At 36.1% G+C, this 19,355-nt stretch overlaps 3 protein-coding genes across 5 annotated transcripts; 2 read left to right on the top strand and 1 right to left on the bottom strand.

Moving 5' to 3' along the window:
* Window positions 1-79: 79 nt before the first annotated feature.
* On the bottom strand, window positions 80-2,076 carry LOC107798715 (ethylene-responsive transcription factor WIN1-like). 2 transcript variants are annotated; one of them, XM_075250331.1, is made up of 3 exons: window positions 1,949-2,076; window positions 1,329-1,419; window positions 195-890 (listed from the first exon to the last, which is right to left on the bottom strand). In XM_075250331.1, the coding sequence occupies exons 2-3, from the start codon at window positions 1,406-1,408 to the stop codon at window positions 326-328; spliced, it is 645 nt and encodes a 214-aa protein (XP_075106432.1). In that variant the 5' UTR covers window positions 1,409-1,419; window positions 1,949-2,076; the 3' UTR covers window positions 195-325. The 2 variants fall into 2 exon arrangements, with proteins under 2 accessions (XP_075106429.1, XP_075106432.1); XM_075250328.1 differs by lacking the exon at window positions 1,949-2,076 and having other exon boundaries at window positions 80-890; window positions 1,329-1,644.
* Window positions 2,077-6,596: 4,520 nt separating this feature from the next.
* Window positions 6,597-11,293, top strand: LOC107817599 (phospholipase D alpha 1-like). Its single transcript, XM_016643450.2, has 5 exons — window positions 6,597-6,640; window positions 6,724-6,820; window positions 8,629-8,700; window positions 8,816-10,682; window positions 10,781-11,293. Exons 2-5 carry the CDS (start codon window positions 6,731-6,733, stop codon window positions 11,212-11,214), a joined length of 2,463 nt encoding a protein of 820 aa, XP_016498936.2. The 5' UTR covers window positions 6,597-6,640; window positions 6,724-6,730; the 3' UTR covers window positions 11,215-11,293.
* Window positions 11,294-13,036: 1,743 nt separating this feature from the next.
* Window positions 13,037-18,957, top strand: LOC107817598 (uncharacterized). Of its 2 annotated transcripts, XM_075250309.1 has the most exons (6): window positions 13,037-13,280; window positions 13,396-13,540; window positions 17,041-17,297; window positions 18,320-18,407; window positions 18,534-18,600; window positions 18,682-18,957. In XM_075250309.1, the coding sequence occupies exons 2-6, from the start codon at window positions 13,485-13,487 to the stop codon at window positions 18,733-18,735; spliced, it is 522 nt and encodes a 173-aa protein (XP_075106410.1). In that variant the 5' UTR covers window positions 13,037-13,280; window positions 13,396-13,484; the 3' UTR covers window positions 18,736-18,957. The 2 variants fall into 2 exon arrangements, with proteins under 2 accessions (XP_075106410.1, XP_075106408.1); XM_075250307.1 differs by lacking the exons at window positions 13,037-13,280; window positions 13,396-13,540 and adding an exon at window positions 13,770-14,424 and having other exon boundaries at window positions 17,036-17,297.
* Window positions 18,958-19,355: the final 398 nt, after the last annotated feature.

Below are 19,355 nucleotides of genomic sequence, written 5' to 3'. Positions count from 1 at the left end.
ATATCAAGTCTGCAAGATATAAAAGAAGGTTCTTGGAGCAATTCATGCAATCTATTTTGTGTTATAGGATTAAATGAGCTTAATTAAGAAATCAGCCACTTTATGGTAGTATTATTACTCATCTTCATATACATACATCTGATCATATAAGGAGTGAGATATGGCCAGTTGAATATTCAACTTTTTTTAGGCCCTATTATTGTAGATTATGGTATTTAGGGAAGATACCTTCAAAGAAGGGGGTTGGTGGGGGGGGGGGTTACTATAACTGGTCTAAGGATACCTAATTAACTATGTACTACATCCCACATTTGCTATGATGCTATCATTTAAAGTTGGAAAAAGAGGGAGAGAGATCACTAATAGGTGCAGAAGAAAATGGAGAATTACAATTGAGTAGCTCTTCAACCATCTGCATAGCAGCTCTGTTTTCTTCATCCAACGGCTTACTAATTCCAAGTTCAGAAGAAGATGAAGAGGATGTAGAACCAGAGGATGATGATAGAGACCAAGAATTCATACTGTCATGGCTCTGATGAGGCTCCTCCTTCTTCCCAAGCTCAATTTTTGTTATCCAATTAGAGCCTGAATTTTTTCCTGATCTCTTTTGCCATACTCCAATGTGACAATTATCGTTATCGAGCCTCAGACAGGTCATGGAAGGTGCTGGATCTTTGCAACATTTCCTCAGCTTTGCATTGAGCACAGTGGACAGTGTAGATGCAGAAGATAAGGGGAATTTCTTGTCATTACTGTTGTTACCATGATTCTCCTTTACTATTGGGAAGTTTGTTTTTGCAACTTGACCATTCATCAAGATTGCTGCTTCATCATATGCTCTTGCTGCTTCCTCTGCTGTCTCAAATGTTCCGAGCCATATCCTTTTCTTCCTATAAAAAAAAAGACTTTTCAGCCTTGGAGCAATGGTCAAGTTGTCTCTGTGTGACTATAGGTCATGGGTTCGAGAGTGGCTGGGTAGGCCCTTGGGGTGCGGCCTTTTCCCGGATCTTGCCTAAACGCAGGATGCTTTGTGCACCGGGCTACCCTATTTTTTTTTAAAGGGACTTGATCTCTTAGAAGAGAATGAGATCATATATTAGAAATTCAATAAACATTAAATTGTAGAAAATCTTTAAAATAGAGACATTTTTATAGTACTAGTGAAGGAGTGCAACAACATTTTCTTATCCCGGAGAAAACATAGTACTCAAAGCAAAAGAATGTTGAAAATTTAACAAGTAGGAGTTCTTCAGACATGTACATTTTGCATGTACTTATAGTTTTGGTTGTGGTATAGTTTTGGTTGTGGGGTGGGGGAGTGAACTTACAGCAAAGGGTGGCGAATTTCAGAAACCCAAGAGCCCCACTGGCGTTGTCTGACACCTTTGAACTTCTTTGATTGTACCATGTTGTTCTTCTCTGTCACAGATTATTAATATTTGTAAGAAAAATTAAACCTCAAAAAAAAAAAGTTGCAGAAGTTCTGATATAGGGAGACACAGAAATGAATGATGAAATGAGGGTTAGATGAGAAGAATTAAAGCCATCACAGAGAGTGGTGTCGGTAGAGGAGGAAGATGAGTTTAGTAATGGAATTTATAGAGAAGGTAGGTATGTCTACAAAGTACACTATACATCAAATGTTCATTTTCTGGTCCAATAAATATAAATAACTCTCTTACATTGCCGGTCCCCAACCCGAGTAAAGAAAAGTTTTTCGGTAGGTTGCCAGTTAACGTAAAACTAGTCAATTTATGATGATCCTTACGATATACTATAATTTTATTTTACTGTGATGGGCTTAAATGAAGTGACATGAACTGTGATAGATTTATAATAGCTGATAATAACTTTCTGTATATATGTATGTGTGTGTTTATATACAGATGATCACTTGGTTGGGGGGGGGGGAGTGGAGGGAGTTGGAGAGTGCAATAAAGGAGTTCACCTGCTCATCTATAATCTTTTGACTGAACCTTAATATCCATAACTGCATGGGAGTAAATGAGAAAGCAATAATACATAGGACAAAGTTTTTGCCAACATTTGAGTCTGGCTTTATGTGGAAAAAGAAGGAACAGGCTTCTTCTTTCCTTCTCCATTCTCCATCTTTTTCAAACTCTACTGAACTTCTAACTTTAATTACCAATTAATACACACTGTCATCTTTATGGAAACCTAATACTTTCCTCAAGTGTGGATGCCGCTTTCCATTTTTGACATTACTAAGGAATATTTTAAACTCCTAATAACATTTGGTTGGGGGATATGGTGAAATTAAGTAGGAAGGAAAAGGGAGAAAGAGAGGACTTTGATATTTGTCACAAAGATGAAGGGGATCAAATTATCATGTTTTCTAGGAATATTTTCCAAATTGTATTCAGTTGTTAGAACATAGAAAACTTCGAAAATGATTAGTTTCCACCTGTCTTACAAAAGGGAATAGAAGTTGAACAAGAAAAGAAAACCGTCAATGAATAGTGTGAATGTAAGAAAAGAAAGAAGATATAGCCTTGGTGTCAACTTAGCAGTACTGTTTTAGATTACTGTTACTCCATCTTATAAGCTAATTGCGTGGTATAATTATGACAATAAAACTCAGGCTCGCAGTACAACATAATTGTTTGCGTAGGAAATAATATTCACTATTATGTAATTACCTTAAAAGGCAGGTCGGTGCATAAAGTATCTCGTGTTCATGCTGGATCCGAAGAAGGACATCATTTTAAGAGGTATGATGTAGACAATCTATCCTAATACAATTACGTTATTTTCTTTTTCTTTAATTTCGCGATTAAAGTGGGGGGGGGGGGGGGGACGAAGGAGACGGAACGAAGACAGTATGGATTCGCGGAATCCACGTCTATAACGTGAGAGACTTTCATATATATCATAAAATATTGGTATCGCTCGTAGATATTTTTTCTATTTTTATTTTTATAATGTAACTTAGTGGCGGAGTCACCTTATTTCAAGGGGTGTTACTTGACATTCTTTCTCCTGGAAAATTATACTGCATAACTAGTTTTTTTTTAAATGTACAGATGTTATAGATTGAATCCTCTTAAATTCTTCATATATTTACGTTTTTATATTTTCGTGAATTCTGGCTCCATCATCAGAGACGGATATAGTGTATAATTTACGGGTTCAATTGAACCCATAATTTTCAACGCGGAGTCAAAATTTGTATGTAAAAATTTACTAAAATTGCAAAAATAATAGATATGAACCCATAATTTTAAAAATATAATGGGTTCAATGTTAAAAATATTAAAATTAAACCCACATTATTTAAATCCTGAATCCGCCTCTATCTACCACCGGTGTAACTCGTTCCATTCAAAAGTAAGGCACTCATATTCATCTCTTCACTAGTCATTAAAGTAGAAATGCAACTGTACTCTCCCCTCACTCTACTACATAGGTAAGCAACAAAAATGAATGGACTAGATTAAATGGGTTGCTGCTCGTGTAACCCCATAAAGCACCGCCAAATGATTCACGTACACCCTAATGAAAAGTCAAACAGTTTATATTAGTATCCCTTTGCACTAAAACAAGAAACGTCAAATGTGCCAGTACAAGAAAAAAGAAATGAAAATTGTTGTTCCTCCTTCCTATAGGATGAGGATTTGGAGGTGGGTAGTGGGCGATAGTGACATATGCAGGGTTTTAAGTGTCTGTCTTTGTCACAATTCGACTTATGACTGAGTTTAGACTTAAAATTATACTCCCTCCGTTTCAATTTATGTGAACCTATTTTCTTTTTGGTCCGTGCCAAAAAGAATAACCATTTTTCTTATTTGAAAACAATTTATTTTTATGCAATGATTTATAGTCACACAAAATATGTGTACCTCATTTTACACCACAAGTTAAAAAGTCTTCACTCTTTTCTTAAACTCCTTGAAACGGAGGGAGTATTGATTTTGAGACTTTATTTTATGTCTTACGAAGAAGTATTGTGTTATTTACTCGCAAATTGATATTACTGAACTCTTCATTTAGTGAGAGATGCTCTTTATTTCAGATAATAAAAGCATTATAAAAGAAATACGACAAAATTAATATTTACTTTGGATTACTTTGCAAATAATGTCGGCCCGTTATATACACCTATTAGATGGGAGAAATTTAAAAATAGCCAGATTTACAACTGGTCGCTCAAAAATAGCTCAGTTTCAAAAGTAATCTAAATTTAGTCATTTTTCATGTAAAGATAAATCTGAGCGAAAACACTGTTCAAAACTCAGAAAATACGCCAGTATATTATGCTGGAGTTCTAGTGTACTTATGCTGGAATTCTATCATATTATGCTGGAGTTCCAACATATTAACTCCAACATATTATACTGGAGTTGCAGGATAAGTATGCTGAAACTCCAGCATAATATGATGGAGTTCCAGCATAAGTACACTAGAACTCCAGCATAATATACTGGAGTTTCAGCAAGTATACCGGTCCAGCATAATATACTGGAGTTTGGAGCACCGGTGCTCCAGTCTCCAGTATATTATGCTGGAGCCACCAAAGTATACCGGTCCAACATAATATGCTGGAGTTCATACGCAGGTGCACCAAATTCCAGTATATTATGCCGGACCGGTCACTATTGCAGCAAAATAATGACTATTTTTTATTGACTTGATAAACGCTATCTATTTTTGAATGACCAGTCCGAAAACTGGCTATATCATGCTATTTTTACCTATTAGATTTACAACTATATTTAGTAGTGCCGGATGACACCCCTTTCTAAAGGGGGTCTCCACTACTATTGAGAGACAATGCGCCCTTCTTGAATAGGAAACTAACACACTCTAAATTAGGCACTAGCCACTGGAAATGAAATTCAAACGTATGATATTACAATTTGATTGGTAACAGTGACCATTGAACTGTTCAAAGTTAAGCCTTTCAAAAAAAAAAAAAACAGCAAAGCAAATCTTTTTGGAAAGTTACACATTTGGCCGCTCAGTCAAAATATTTACAATCTCTAGCCAATAGACATATATTATGTACTAATTACATTATATATATATCCCGGCTATTTTTTTGTTCGAGCGGCTATTTAAGTTGATTTTTGAGGAATTTTCAGAAACTACTATTGTTTAGTGGCTATTAACTTCCTATTGCTACCATATAATTACTTCCTATAGCTCTACTATTTAGTTGTTACGCGACTGTATTCGTTGTATTCGCGCTACTGTATGCATGTAACGGAATTCGCCTAAAAAATAGGGGAATCCAGCTGTTTAATAACGGAAAGAGGACCAATTAGCGTGTATCACTCCTAATTTAAATCAACAAATTCAATTCTACATAAATTTCGCTGCTACTATGTTGTATTCCATATATTCGCACGACTGTATTTATAAATACAGTAAGTAATCAAGAAATAAGGTGTATACTGTTGTATTCAATTCGACTGTATACATTGTATTCAATTCACAGATATTCATTATTCACTATCATACATCATATTCATTTCACTGTATTCAATTCCAATGTATTCAAATAACAAAAAATTACAAAACATAGTGATATTCGGTTGTATTACAAAAATACAGACCTTCGTAATACATAAATACAGATAAAAAAATAATAATATATTTATACAAAAATATAATGTATTTGAGTGTATTTGTACAGAATACAATATATTTGTATCATTGTATGTGACTAAATAGCAAAGAAGAGAAGAAAGTTCGTCGGAGATGATTTTTTCCGGCCAAGCAAAATACTGTATACATTGTATTAAAACTAAAAATGAAGACGAACAAAAACTCGGCCCTCAAATCTTCTCCGGCATAGCCATGGCCAGATCTGTTCGCCTAAGAGGATGAGCCAATAGTGGATGATGACGCCGATGATTCTGACATCGACGACGATCCTGACGACGACCACGATGATGACATCGACGATTCTACTGGTTTGATGGAGAAGAGCGATGATTGAGAATCTTGCTGATAGAGAGAGAGAGAGAGAAAGAACATAATTGATGTATTTCATGCCTCAATGATAGGTATAAAAAATATCTATTTTTCTATAAAATAGAAAAAGTATCTATAAGTAATAATATTTTAAAATTATTTTGGTTTATAATAATAAATAGGGTGTAATAGTTTGCTATAGGAGGTAAAATTTCCTTAATTTTAAAATATTTTTTTCCTAGTGCACTTTCACTTTGGGCCAGTCGACTTGTAATGAAAGTTTAAGCCCATTCATCCCCATGAAGTTAACAAGACAGCCCTTTCATTAGCTTTTTGGGTTTGCGTTAGCATTTAAACCTCCTTTTATCTCTCTGCTCCTTTCAAGTTTCGTTAGCAACTTCATCTCCATGTACACGCAATGCATGAGAAAGATAACCAAGAAATTGCAAAGTCTTTACAAACATGAATATTAGCTATATTCTGCAAGTTTCAACAATAACCCCATAACGGTTACTTAAACATTCAAAGCAAAAGATAATTCTTTCTTCACAATAGGTGATTCCTAGGTTGCTTCAGGGTGTGTTACATGATTCCAAGAATTATACAAGTAAAAACTTTTTCTTCTTTATATAGTCTTTAACTGTGTTAGCTTTCTTCAGACAACATTCTCATCCCCTTTCACGACAAAAACAACCTTTTTGAGGTTCCTTATCTTTATCCTAAATTTTATTTATTTTGCAGGCTTTGCTTGGTTTTGTTTTTGTCTCATTTCACATGTTTTTTTAGGCTAAAAATGGGACCACGTTTGCTGCATGGGACTCTTCATGCTACCATATATGAAGTTGATAAGATAAGGGGTGGCTGTGGTGATTGTTGTGGCCCGGTAATCTTTTCACTCTAAACTTTAGTTTGTCTTCGTTTATATCAGGAACAGCTTCATGATTTTAAGTTCTGTGTATGCATTTTCTGTTTTATAATATCATTGCAGTTTTGCAGTAGGATTAGACATAACTCATAAGCATATCTAAGGCAGATTCTATTGGCAGGTTCAATTGAACTCATTACTCTCGTCTAGAACTATGTATATAAATGCAAAAAATTCAAATGTATCCATATATAACATTACAATCATTCTAATTCACTTGACTCTAGATTTCAAATTCGCCTCTATAGGATCAGATAATATGCAATGCAAAAAATTAAAGAGAGAGATAAAGAAAGGAGGAAAAAGGAAAGAAAGAAAAATTGACAAGTTAATTTGTGTGCTAGTGGTCGTTCCTCATTGTTCACATGGTTAAGAGGCATATTTGTAGTAAAACTACGAAATGATAGCTCAATGAACTCATTCAATCTGTTATTGCCGCTTCCAGTGGTAGAGGCAGGATTTTCACGAAGGAGGTTCAAATATAAAAAAGGTAAACATGCAAAGATAAACAGGGTAGGACGGCGAAGGAAAAGACTAGCCTTAACCCGCCTAAACTTTTGCTCGCCTTGTCATGCCCCGTTTAACATTTCTTCCCACTTCCCTGTTCCATTGAGCCCTTTTAAAATTTCTTATGTTTTTTTCTTTCACTTTGCAGTTTTCTATTGTCTTAAAACTTTTTGTTTGTTTTTCCTTTCCAAATTAGTGCCCATCAATCATATATTATATATCTTTGAAAATCGCCAACGTGGGATACAAAGGGTTTAAAATATTGATGGAATTCATATCTTCGTTTGGGATGTCCAAAGTACATTGTTGGATCGGAAGGCATCGTGTATTTGGAGTTGAATAGTTTGTGTGCTTCAGGTTCATTGACACTGTCATGTAAATTAATTTAGTGCACTGGTTTTGCAGCAATTAAGCATAGAAGAAAAGAAAGTAACTACTTTGGGCCTTACTTTTACTAATGCTGGGAATGAAATCTGGAAAATGGAAATCATCCTATGCATTAAAATCTGTAGGGAACGGCCAAAGCTAAAAACGTAAATATCAAAGTTGACCTCACATACACAATGTAATATTCCAGCAAAGGGGTTCGGACCCCCTTCCGCCCCCTAGGTCCGCCCATGGTCGCTTCACATCAGCTAGATGGATAATGCTTAGGAGTATGGCTACTCGCTACCAATTACAGGACCTAAAAAAGGGCTTACAGTCGCGCCCTTAGGTGAGGGTAGAGCTTGCAATATGGCAAATAAGGAATGCCACACTCACGAGAGCCATACTGTGATTTGTGGATTACCCCATACTTGCGGTGAATAATATTTTGTATATATAGAAGGGCTATATGCCTAGAATTTATTCCATACTATAGTTGCCCATGGAGCAGAAGCAATGATCACTTAGCTAGGGGTTATTAATTGATACTAATATATATGCTAGTCGAACTAATAATTCTTATAGCTCTCTAGCTGTGGCTTAAATGGTATATCAGCAACTGCCTAGCACTAACTTAAATGGTATATCAGCAGCTGCCTAGCACTAATAGAAATTACTAGTAATACCTAAAACCTGTGAACTGTTAAGCCTCTAGGAAGTGCTAATTAAGGCTGAGACTGCATGAACTCATTAGTTTGAGGCTTAATACAAATGAATTCTCAATAGTCAATATACTGTTTACATGTATGTTGCTGATTTCTGATACTTGATCTTTGATAAAGATCCGCTTTGTAGCCTCTAACGTCTTTCTGATCTTCATATTGTTATCGTAGACTGCATCTCCCCAGAAAGTATCAAGAAGATTTCTAAACAATGTCAAGAAATTGTTCTTTTGTGCGCCAGAGGTACTATGTCTATACAACCAGCATTATGTTTGCACTTGTATTGACTTATTGTGATCTTCAATTTTGTCCATTACTTGCTTTAAGCTTTTCAAAACCTGTATTGATAATATTGCAGATTTCTGGTACAAAATTCTATGCAACCATAGATTTAGATAAGGCAAGAGTTGGGAGGACCAGAATCTTTGAAAATGACCCTTCCAACCCTCGGTGGTATGAAACATTTCGTATTTATTGTGCACATGAGATTTCTAACATCATTTTTACAATAAAAGATGAGAATCCTGTTAGCGCGACACTAATTGGAAGAGCTTATCTCCCTGTTGAGGAAGTCTTGAATAGATATGTAGTCGATAGATGGGTACCAATATTAGATGAAGACGGCTATCCAATAAGTGGTCGTTCAAAAATCCATGTAAGGTTGCAGTTCTTTAACGTTAAACAAGACAGTAATTGGTCTAGAGGAATTAGTTCCGCGGCATTTGGAGGAGTCCCTTATACCTTCTTTAAAGAGAGACAAGGTTGTCAAGTTACACTTTACCCTGATGCAGACATCTCAGATGATGATATCACAAATTATCTCAAGTCTCAAGGACTTTTGGAACCTCAGAGATGTTGGGAAGACATTTTTGATGCAATCAACAATGCAAAGCACTTAATTTATATAGCCGGTTGGTCTGTATATACTAAAATCACCTTGATAAGAAACCCAAAGAGGCCAAAGATAGGCGGAGACCTTACTCTTGGCGAGCTCCTTAAAAAAAAGGCGAGTGAGGGTGTTAATGTTCTCTTGTTAATTTGGGATGACAGAACTTCGGTTGAGGTATTAAAAAGAAATGGACTAATGTCAACCCATGATCAAGAAACTGCAGAGTATTTTAAGAACACAGAAGTCCATTGTTGTTTGTGTCCGCGGAACCCTGACAGTGGAAAGACTATAACTCAGGGGTTTCAGGTTGGTACAATGTTTACTCACCATCAAAAGACTATTGTGGTAGACAGTGAAATTCCAGGAGGGATGTCACAGAAAAGAATGATAGTTAGCTTTCTTGGTGGTATTGATCTTTGTGATGGGCGATATGACACTCGCGAACACTCCTTATTCAGAACATTGGATACAGTTCATAAACAAGATTTCCATCAGCCCAATTTTCCAGGCTCTTCAATCGCAAAAGGTGGTCCAAGAGAGCCCTGGCATGACATTCATTGCAGGCTAGAAGGACCTGTTGCTTGGGACGCCCTGTACAATTTTGAACAAAGGTGGCGGAAACAGATTGGAAATCGATTTATCTATTCTATGACTGAGCTTGATAAATTTATTATTCGTCCAACAGAAGTTACAGCATCGAAGGATAGAGAAACGTGGAACGTTCAGATATTTCGATCCATTGATGGTGGTGCTGTCGTTGACTTCCCTGGAAAACCAGAAGAAGCTGCTGAGGTAGGCCTTGTTACTGGCAAGGATAGTGTCATTGATCAAAGTATCCATGATGCATACATTAGTGCCATTCGTCGAGCTAAGAATTTCATTTACATTGAAAACCAATACTTTGTTGGAAGCTGCTATGGTTGGAAGCCATCAGAAGATATCAAGCTCGAGGACATCGGAGCTTTGCATCTTATCCCAAAGGAGATCTCGCTTAAGATAGTGAGCAAGATTCAAGCAGGAGAGAGATTTACAGTTTACGTTGTTATTCCAATGTGGCCAGAAGGTATACCTGAAAGTGATTCAGTTCAGGCAATTTTAGATTGGCAAAGAAGGACAATGGAAATGATGTACACAGACATATGTAATGCCCTTCAGGCTAAAGGAATAACTAATGCTGATCCTAGAGATTACTTGACATTTTTCTGCCTTGGCAACCGTGAAGTCGAAAAGCCTGGAGAATACAAACCTCCAGAGAAACCAGATCCTGATACTGATTATTCAAGAGCTCAAGAGTTCAGGCGCTTTATGATCTATGTTCATTCAAAAATGATGATTGGTAAGTCAATAAGTTTACCATTCTTAGCTTTATTTACCATTTATCTCTAGCAAAATATGATCAAACTAATGCTTGCTTCTTTCCTTTCTTTCTTGAAGTTGATGATGAATACATCATAATTGGCTCCGCGAACATAAATCAAAGGTCAATGGATGGTGCAAGAGATTCTGAGATTGCTATGGGTGGCTACCAACCATATCATCTTGCAGCTAATCAACCACCTAGAGGAAAAATATATGGTTTTCGAATGGCATTATGGTGTGAGCATCTGAACTATGCAGATGATTCGTTTGTCGATCCAACGAGTCTAGAATGTGTTAGGAAAGTAAATGGAATGGCTGATGAGAGTTGGAAGCTTTATTCCAGTGACACATTTGATTTAGATCTTCCAGGCCACCTTCTTAGCTACCCTATAAATATTTCAAACACTGGACAGATTACAGCAATTCCTGGATTTAAGTTCTTCCCAGACACAAAAGCTTCTGTTCTTGGTACCAAATCTCAGTTACTACCACCTATCCTCACTACATGATGTATGTACACTTCTAGAATTGTACCAACCTAGAACATGTAATATCTGTAAACGTGACACTTTGGAATAATTTTTTGAGTTATAACCATTTACCAAAATTCATTTGTACTCGGGTTAAAAAGGCAGCCTGGTGCACAAAGCACCCTGCACCCAAAGGGGTGTGATGTAGGCAGCCTACCTTAACGAAAGCGTTAGTAGCTGATTCCACGACTTGAACCGGTGATCTACCTTAACGCAAGCGTTAGTGACTGATTCTACGACTTGAACTTGTGACCTATAACACCGAAACAGCTTTTTCGTTGCTCCAAGGCTCCCCTTCTCATTAATACTTAGGTTATAAAGTGGTTTATAGTTGGATGATGTTAGCAGCATATTTTAGCAAACATATAAACCTTTGGTTTCCTTATTGCATTCAGGTCCTCTTGTTTCTAGGCTACCCTTCAGAAGAATAGAATCACATGTTTGGTCGAGTCCTTGGATTGGAAAAACTTTCCTCCTTTGGTGGGCCTTACGCGACATGAATCCAATTAGTCGGACAGTAAGTTTCCGAGACCGAATGATTAAATAAAGAAACAAAAAAAGAATCACATGTTTGGTTCAAAGAGAGTGGGGACCAGAATTTGGGAGGAGGGGACTATAGATGTGATAGATTATTGTCTTACAATGAGCTTATACCGAATTCATGAACCAAATATAATACTATGAATACGGAATGAAAAATTGTAGTCTTATGATCTGTTATTGGCTATTTATGAATTTGAAACTTCTTGCCTCATTTAGAACAGCATTTGGTCAATAATGAGGAAATGGCTTCATAAAATTTGCTTCTTTTTCTTTTGCTTGAAATGATTGTCCTGGTAAAAAGAATCTCAGTGGACAAAGGCCTTATTACTTTAATTACTCTATTCTCTAGGTGAGTTCCATTAAAAGGATTATTAGGTGCAAGAATGAGGTAATGCGATAATACATTATTGTCGAGTTATACAAGAAAAAAAAACCTAAAAGGGGAAAATTTAGGATTCTAAATTCTAATAAAAATTAAGTTATTGAATTTACACCTATTATGAGAGAGATCCCACCTATATAGACCTCCCTTTCCTAATCTATTTGGTTTCATTATCTCCAACCGGAGGATCTTAAGCAATTAGTTATAAATAGAGAGAAATATAATATTTGTTTTTACAGTCGGACCTCTCTATAACAATATCCATATATGACAACACTTCATTATAAAAAGCCAAGCTTTTCCGAAACCAATTTTCTTGTTATGTCTATTTGTTTTATATAGCAGCACTTCGCTATAACATCTAAAAATATTCGAAACAAACGAAGTTGTTATAGAGAGGTTTGATTGTACTTGGAAAAAACTAATGTTAAGGAAGAAGAACAATAAAGTTTTTCGCCTCTTGCTTGATATGCGTAAATAATAAGGAAAGCAAACAATAGAGAAAATCATCTTTCTCTTGAATCCAAGACTTCATAATCAAGAAGATTCAAATTATTTTGCTTTTCTTTCTCGTTTTCCACCAAAATCAAGCTAAGAAAAGTAAATTATTTTCCCTCACTTTCTCTACCGTTTATCCTCTTTTCCTAGTGTCCATTATTTTCCTTCATTTTCCTAGTGGCCAAGTACAAAGAAATAGTTAAAATAAATGGTGCATTTTAATTGGATAAAAGTAGATAAAAGAATAGCACAATCAAAAGGAACCAAATTTCAAAGGTGCCAACTTGGAGAATTTTCTTACATACATTTCTAGAGGGCAAATTTGTCTTTGCATTCAACAAGAATACTCAAAAGGGCCCACAACCCATACATTTACCCACCTCCATTAGCACCAGTCCAGCAAGGCTGCACAGCCCCCCCTTATTTTCTTCACCATTTTCCCTCCTTCACCATTTTCCCATCTCCATTCTTGACTTTCTTCTACAAATCCATAAAACATATTGATAAAACCAAGAGGAAAAAAACATAAACAAGAACAAAACACACCTACCAGGATTTTTTTTCTCTTCTTGTTTACTGCTTAATTCCATAAGAGCAAAGAAGCAGAAAAGGCTAAGAAATTGTAAGTAACGCAACCTCAGAAAATTTTATACATTTTTACACCCAAATGTCTCTTTTTCCTATGCTAAGTGATAGAAAAAATTGGAAAGTTTGAATCTTTTTTGTTAAAACTGCAGGCAAGAGATGAATTTTGTGTCAGTATTGGAGGTCCAGAGGTTCAAATCTATGCTTTGACGAATACCCATTTGCTTATTTCACAGTGTAAATGCAACTTTGTAGATCAGTAGCCTCCTGGATTTCACGTTTCTTCGCTTGCATGGGGTCAGTCATTTGATTTTTATTTCGTTTTCATATAAAATATTCTGCTATCCCTTTTCTATTTTCCCCTTGTTTGGTGGTTTTGTATTTCACACGCACACTCATATACACTCCCCTCAAGGGTTGGTTGAGTGGTTGAGGCTAAGATAAAAACCTGGAGATCTCAGTCCCCATTTGTGCTTGTGGCCTGTAGCTGGTTGCCTGGTGGATTAGTTGAGGTATAAGCACCGAGTTTACCTTTTTATGTACTCTCTCGTCCAAATTTATGCGATGGTGTTTGACTTAGTACGGAATTTGACAAAGAAAGGAAAAACTAAAACATCTCATATATATTTCTATGGCTATAAATCATGGGAAGTTCAAAGTTAAACAGAATAAGAAGGAATTAGTGTCAGATAAATTGGGACAGAGGGAGTGATACACAGTAAATAAATGACATAAGGAATGAAAAGTTAGAAAGTTTGATAATAATATTTTTTTAGAATTCTTTTCTTGGTTTAGTGGGCAATAATTGGCTTTTATTTGGTGGTTTGGAATCTGAGGTACTTGCTTACAGGCTAAGCAAGCAATAATAGTGAATAGAAAGGAAGATGAGCTGGTGCTTCTTTTTCTGTTTCTTTTTGGTTTTTTTCTTCCCATGCTTTTGCTTGTTATGTTGAGGGAGTTTGTTGCTAGAATGTTATATTCTATACGTAATTGTCTTGCTAGCTACAGTATCAAATGCTTTGCTTCTAGCCATGTATAATATATGTTTAAAAATCGAAATTGAGGCATGTTTTAGACGTATGCCTTTGTGTTCTATTTTGGGTTTTTTTGGAGAATATCTTCGAGCCGTCATTGGTACAATGATGGAAAAGTTGAAGGAGACATGGAGGGCACTTATTAATGTAAGAGTTTATTTATGTACTATGTCTCAAATTTGGTGTACAGTAGATTGAGTATTCCCTTTCTATTTCTGGAAAGTTTTGACGCCAATTTTCATTTTGCTATAAGTTGCTAGTTATCTTCTTCTGTGTAATGATTGCTATGATTAGTTAAGCACCCAAAGGCTGAAAAAAATTGCATGAGTTCACTGATCACCTCGAACAATTTGTTCTCAAAGAAAGTTCCTTTTGTGGGTTATGCTTCTATACAGCAAGATGAGTCAAATATGAGTCGAGGAATTTGTTTAAGTAGTAATCCGAGCTACACTTATTCATGACAAGACTTATCTTTTGCATTGCATTCAGTAGACTAGCTTTTGATTTTTGAACACTTCCCTATTGGAGTTTTGAAGATAACTTTAGGTTAGTTATATCCTATTTTTTAAGTTTTGATTGAAATGATGACGATATGAGCAATTCTGAAGCATATTATTGCTTTATTTTCTATTTTGGGTATTGGAGAAGGGGTTGGTTCCTCTAGCAGGCCTCTTAAATCTTAATCTTTCAATGAAGAAATCCCTGTTAGTTAGAATGGGTTCAAAGTCCATTTTGGTAGTATTGGAACCGCAGCAGATGACTTGATCCATTCCTGAACAATGCAATCAGAAATACTTAATAACTTAGTCATTATCAAAGCATCGGTGAAATGAGAAATAAAATCGATGTAATGAATTCTGTGAAGGACATGAAAGATTTGTATAAAATATGAACTTGTGTCGAATTAGATGTTTTTGTATTGTATTGCCATGTGAAATTTGGAAGGCTGGTGAGAATTGAACAAGAACAGCTATTTCAATCCCAAACTAATGGCTATATATATCTGCTATATCGATGTTGCTTCAGGTGGGCCTAATGTGTTCCAGTACTCAATGTTTTCTTAGGAAATCCCAATTCGGCTCGAAAGACGAATTATTAGGTACTGGAATGACAAGTGCTCAGATGGAGTGGATTGGATAGTGAGGATTCAGACCCCAACTAATTTGAGATTGAAGTGTAATTGTTGAAGTTGGCAGCCTAAATTTTAGGTTCTCGAAAAATTTAGATTCTTTAAATCTCACATATATCCCTGCATTGTCATACAATTTCTAAGCTTTAGATTGTATGCTCTGTTATGGCATTTTGTTGTGTGTTTGGTGTATTCCTAACGTGGAAATATATCATATTTTGTATACGTCTAAACGACATGCTAGGGTACACCCTAGACCCTGAGAAGCTAGCTGAAAGTTGAGTGGATGTCGGGTTATCGTAAGATAAATGGCCGATAAGATCTCCAAGTTCCTCTTGAGGCCCGTTTTCAGCTCTTATTTATCAAAGTTGTCTTCCGGGCAATGTGGAAAACCACTTTATTGGGGTCTCTGGTCTCCCATCCAACAACGCTAAGAGGAATAATGTCATCATTGACTCTCTTTAATTCCAAGCAGGGGAGATGAAGGGTAAAGGATGGAGAAACCAAACGTTTATTCTTCTTGGGTGGAGTACTGGTGATTTTCTTCCTCTACTATGACTATAAAAGAAGTAAAATGTCATCATTGACTCTCTTTAATTCCAAGCAGGGGAGATGAAGGGTAAAGGATGGAGAAACCAAACGTTTATTCTTCTTGGGTGGAGTACTGGTGATTTTCTTCCTCTACTATGACTATAAAAGAAGTAAAAAATGTTCATTCCTTTTTGTCTAATTTTAATGGGGTTGAAAAGGCTGGAACTTTTTCCTGCTATTATCAAAGAAGGGAAATACTCTTAAGTCTTAACTTATAGTGCATCTGGTTTACTTTTATCCTCTCATACTTCTGTTCTTAACCCAACCAAATGCATGAGGTAGCTAAATAGTAAGTATCATTTATGTAGCACTCCCTTATGGTACAACTCTTTCACTTCCACAACATTGTCATCACATCAAATATGCCGTTAGACCAGCAAATAACATGGGGCATAACTTTTTGAGCCTTGCTTGGATGTTTTGTTTTGCTTTGATTCCAGTATGTCAGGAGGAAATCCAACTGTTTTTATAAGTTTATGTGAGACTTAATAACTAGTCACTTTGAGATTTAAAAAAAAAAAAATAGTAACACCTTTGGGTTGTATGTTCACTTCCTTAATTGCTTTTTTAAGTACCTGAATTTGAGAATTTTCACTAGTTGTTTGTGAAGTAAGATGTCCTTATTTTTGATGTGTTTGTGGGTATTCACGACTGACGTGATTATGTCAAACCAATGATTTGTACATGGTAAACTGCAGTTCAAATGTCTCAAAGTTGCTTGAACCAATTAGTAGCAGGCTTGCAATGTATTTATAAAGTATAATCATTGTTTTGGATGTTATCATTAATTACATGGGACTTACTGCGTCACTTGCACAATGGTATAGCCATATAGGGCCATCATTGTAACAGATCTCACATGCCCCTGGATGAAGGGGGTGAGCACTGGTTGTTATGAAATGGATCTCAAACTTGACAATATAATATCATGAGGTTTCTGTCCATTTGTTCCCTTATATCTTGTTGACAGCATACAGATTTTTTTTCTTTTCTGGTTAAACTAATCATCTTTTATGGTTATAAACCTGATTGTAACAGAGCAGAAGTTGTCTTGGGTGCTGTATAAAGCCCCCACATGTTATTTCAGTGGATAGGCCATCCAAAGGACAGAAAGTTCAGGGTAAACACTTGAGGAAACGTAGTTCAAGGGACGACTTCTGGAGCAGTAGTGCTTGTGAGATGGAGAATAGCGCATTTCCTTCACAGAGAAGCATCTCGTCAATTAGTACTTCAAATCAGGGCCTTGATCCCCATAGTAGCTCCAGCACCACAAACAACAACGCTGAATTTGTAAATCATGGCAAGTGCATATTTCTCTCCTTTTTGCTTTCTTCGCATATCATGGCTATATTTTACTACTCCCTCCCTTTCAACTTATTTGTCTTGGTTTGACACTTTGACTAGGCACGGAGTTTAAGAAAGTAAGGAAGACTTGTAAATCTTGTGGTCTTAATCTTTTAGATATGTATAGTATACCAAAATGCCCTTGTATCTTATGGTCTTAAATATATCATGTGGAAAGTTAGAGTTAAAGAGTTACTAATTATAGAAAGAGGCATTGTTTTTGAAACATACTAGAAAGGAAAGTAAGACGCATAAATTGAAACAGAGGGTGTAGTAGTAACCTTTCTTCGAGATATCCAAATCAGTATGTTGGTGTTCCACCGAGGGGATGAACAAGTTTAATTATGGTAAAGGAATGAACCTAAATAAGATTCGTAGCTGTAGTGTCCTAAGAGCTATGTCAAAAAATAATAAAAGAGAAAATAGTTATCCGTTAAATTTCTTAAATTGCCTGCAATTACACCCGAGAGAGTGTGTGGCCTATTGGTCAATATAGTGGGTGAAAAACCATGAGAGATCAGAGGTCAAATTCCAGCAGAGACAAAACTTTATGTGATTACTTTCCATCTGTCTAAGCCTTAGGGCGTAGAGTTTGCTGTTACCTCTGTCGATGTGTGATAGAAGGTACCCAGTGGAATAGTCAAGTGGAATAGTCAAGGTGCACAAAACCTGGCCCTTGCACCACTGTTATTGGAAAAAAGTAGTCTTTATAATCGCGATTTGCAAACATATCAATTGATTCAAGGTTGTGTAATGGTTCATTAACACTTGGCGTGGACAAAACCAGCTCTTTGTACTGTTCATTCTTTTAGATTTGGCTTATTGCCCATGCAGAGATCCCATTGATCTGGGTGCACTAATTGGAGGAAGGCATGACCTAGCTTTGGAAGCACAAGTGCTCTCCTTTTTCATCTTAGCTTAGTTTTGTACTTCTCTCCACGTGTTTTAATATGCTGAATTGAACATTGGCTGGAACAGGTCTAATTCTTTGGAGTAAAACTAGGCAAGAATGGATTGGAAGTAGAACACCTCAGAAGCGTACTGCAGCTCGAGAACCTAAACTAAGGTGAGCTTTCCCTTCTAAACATTCCTCAGACAGTAGTTCCCTACTGCTGCTGCTTTCAGAGTATCTACTTTTCATACAACTGTAAATATATATGTGATGAGTGTATCATACCATCATTTCTTGCAGCTTTGGTGCGAGTTACGAGACTTTGCTAGGGACCAACAAGCCTTTCCCTCAGTCAATCCCTCTATCGGTGAGTCTTGTTAAACTAGGACGATTGTGGTATGTAGTTTTTTCAAGGCTACTTGCTGATTTTCTACATTTGAATTGTCAGGAAATGGTAGACTTTCTTGTTGATGTCTGGGAACAGGAGGGGCTATATGATTGAGCTGCCACATAACTGGTCTTACCCAACCATTGTATTTCTGTTTGTAAAGTTTACAGAAAGCAGGACAGAAAAGATTAAAACAGTTCATGTTTAATCACAAGATTTGTATGTTTACAGAGGAAAATTGAAATACCTGAAAGCTTTTCAAATGGAGGAGAGGACCCTTCTTTAATTTGTTAATAAACGAATTTATTTTCAAGAAAAGTGATATTCAAGCATTCACATGAGCTGCCTTACTTCTTGATAAATTTCTACGGTAATATTGGTTAATACACTAATTCATGCAGATGGCGTGCGCCGTGGAATATAGCAAGCAAAAATCTGTGAATCATCTTGAATTCCTGTTTAAAGGCCCTAAAACGAAATATTTCTTTTTCTTTTTGGGTGAAGATTTTAGAAGACAACATATCTTCCTGTGTTCTTGGTCATGATGTCAATCATTTCGACTCTTACAACTAGCAAAAAGGTGTGTGTAGTGATCCTAAGGAAGTATTACCTCCTTTCCATAAAGAATGAAAAATTCCAGAATATGATAGCCAATGCAAATTCGGACACCCAATATTTTAAATCTTTTTTAAAAAATATATAATATACTATAAAAATATATACTTATTAATTGT

The sequence above is a fragment of the Nicotiana tabacum genome, chromosome 1 (genome assembly GCF_000715075.1).
Source record: "Nicotiana tabacum cultivar K326 chromosome 1, ASM71507v2, whole genome shotgun sequence".
Classification (NCBI taxonomy): Eukaryota; Viridiplantae; Streptophyta; class Magnoliopsida; order Solanales; family Solanaceae; genus Nicotiana; species Nicotiana tabacum.
The sequence above is the reverse complement of the archived record's forward strand: the minus strand, read 5'-3'. Positions and strand labels throughout refer to the sequence as shown.

Coding starts and splice junctions, on each gene's coding strand:
- LOC107817598 (XM_075250307.1), top strand. CDS start 14,275: ATGTATAATATATGTTTAAAAATCGAAATTGAGGCATGTTTTAGACGT. Junction 14,425..17,035: donor CATGGAGGGCACTTATTAAT/GTAAGAGTTTAT, acceptor TGATTGTAACAG/AGCAGAAGTTGTCTTGGGTG. Junction 18,408..18,533: donor GCTCGAGAACCTAAACTAAG/GTGAGCTTTCCC, acceptor CATTTCTTGCAG/CTTTGGTGCGAGTTACGAGA.
- LOC107817599 (XM_016643450.2), top strand. CDS start 6,731: ATGGGACCACGTTTGCTGCATGGGACTCTTCATGCTACCATATATGAA. Junction 8,701..8,815: donor TGTTCTTTTGTGCGCCAGAG/GTACTATGTCTA, acceptor ATAATATTGCAG/ATTTCTGGTACAAAATTCTA. Junction 10,683..10,780: donor TCATTCAAAAATGATGATTG/GTAAGTCAATAA, acceptor TCTTTCTTGAAG/TTGATGATGAATACATCATA.
- LOC107798715 (XM_075250331.1), bottom strand. CDS start 1,408: ATGGTACAATCAAAGAAGTTCAAAGGTGTCAGACAACGCCAGTGGGGC. Junction 891..1,328: donor GAAATTCGCCACCCTTTGCT/GTAAGTTCACTC, acceptor TTTTTTTTATAG/GAAGAAAAGGATATGGCTCG.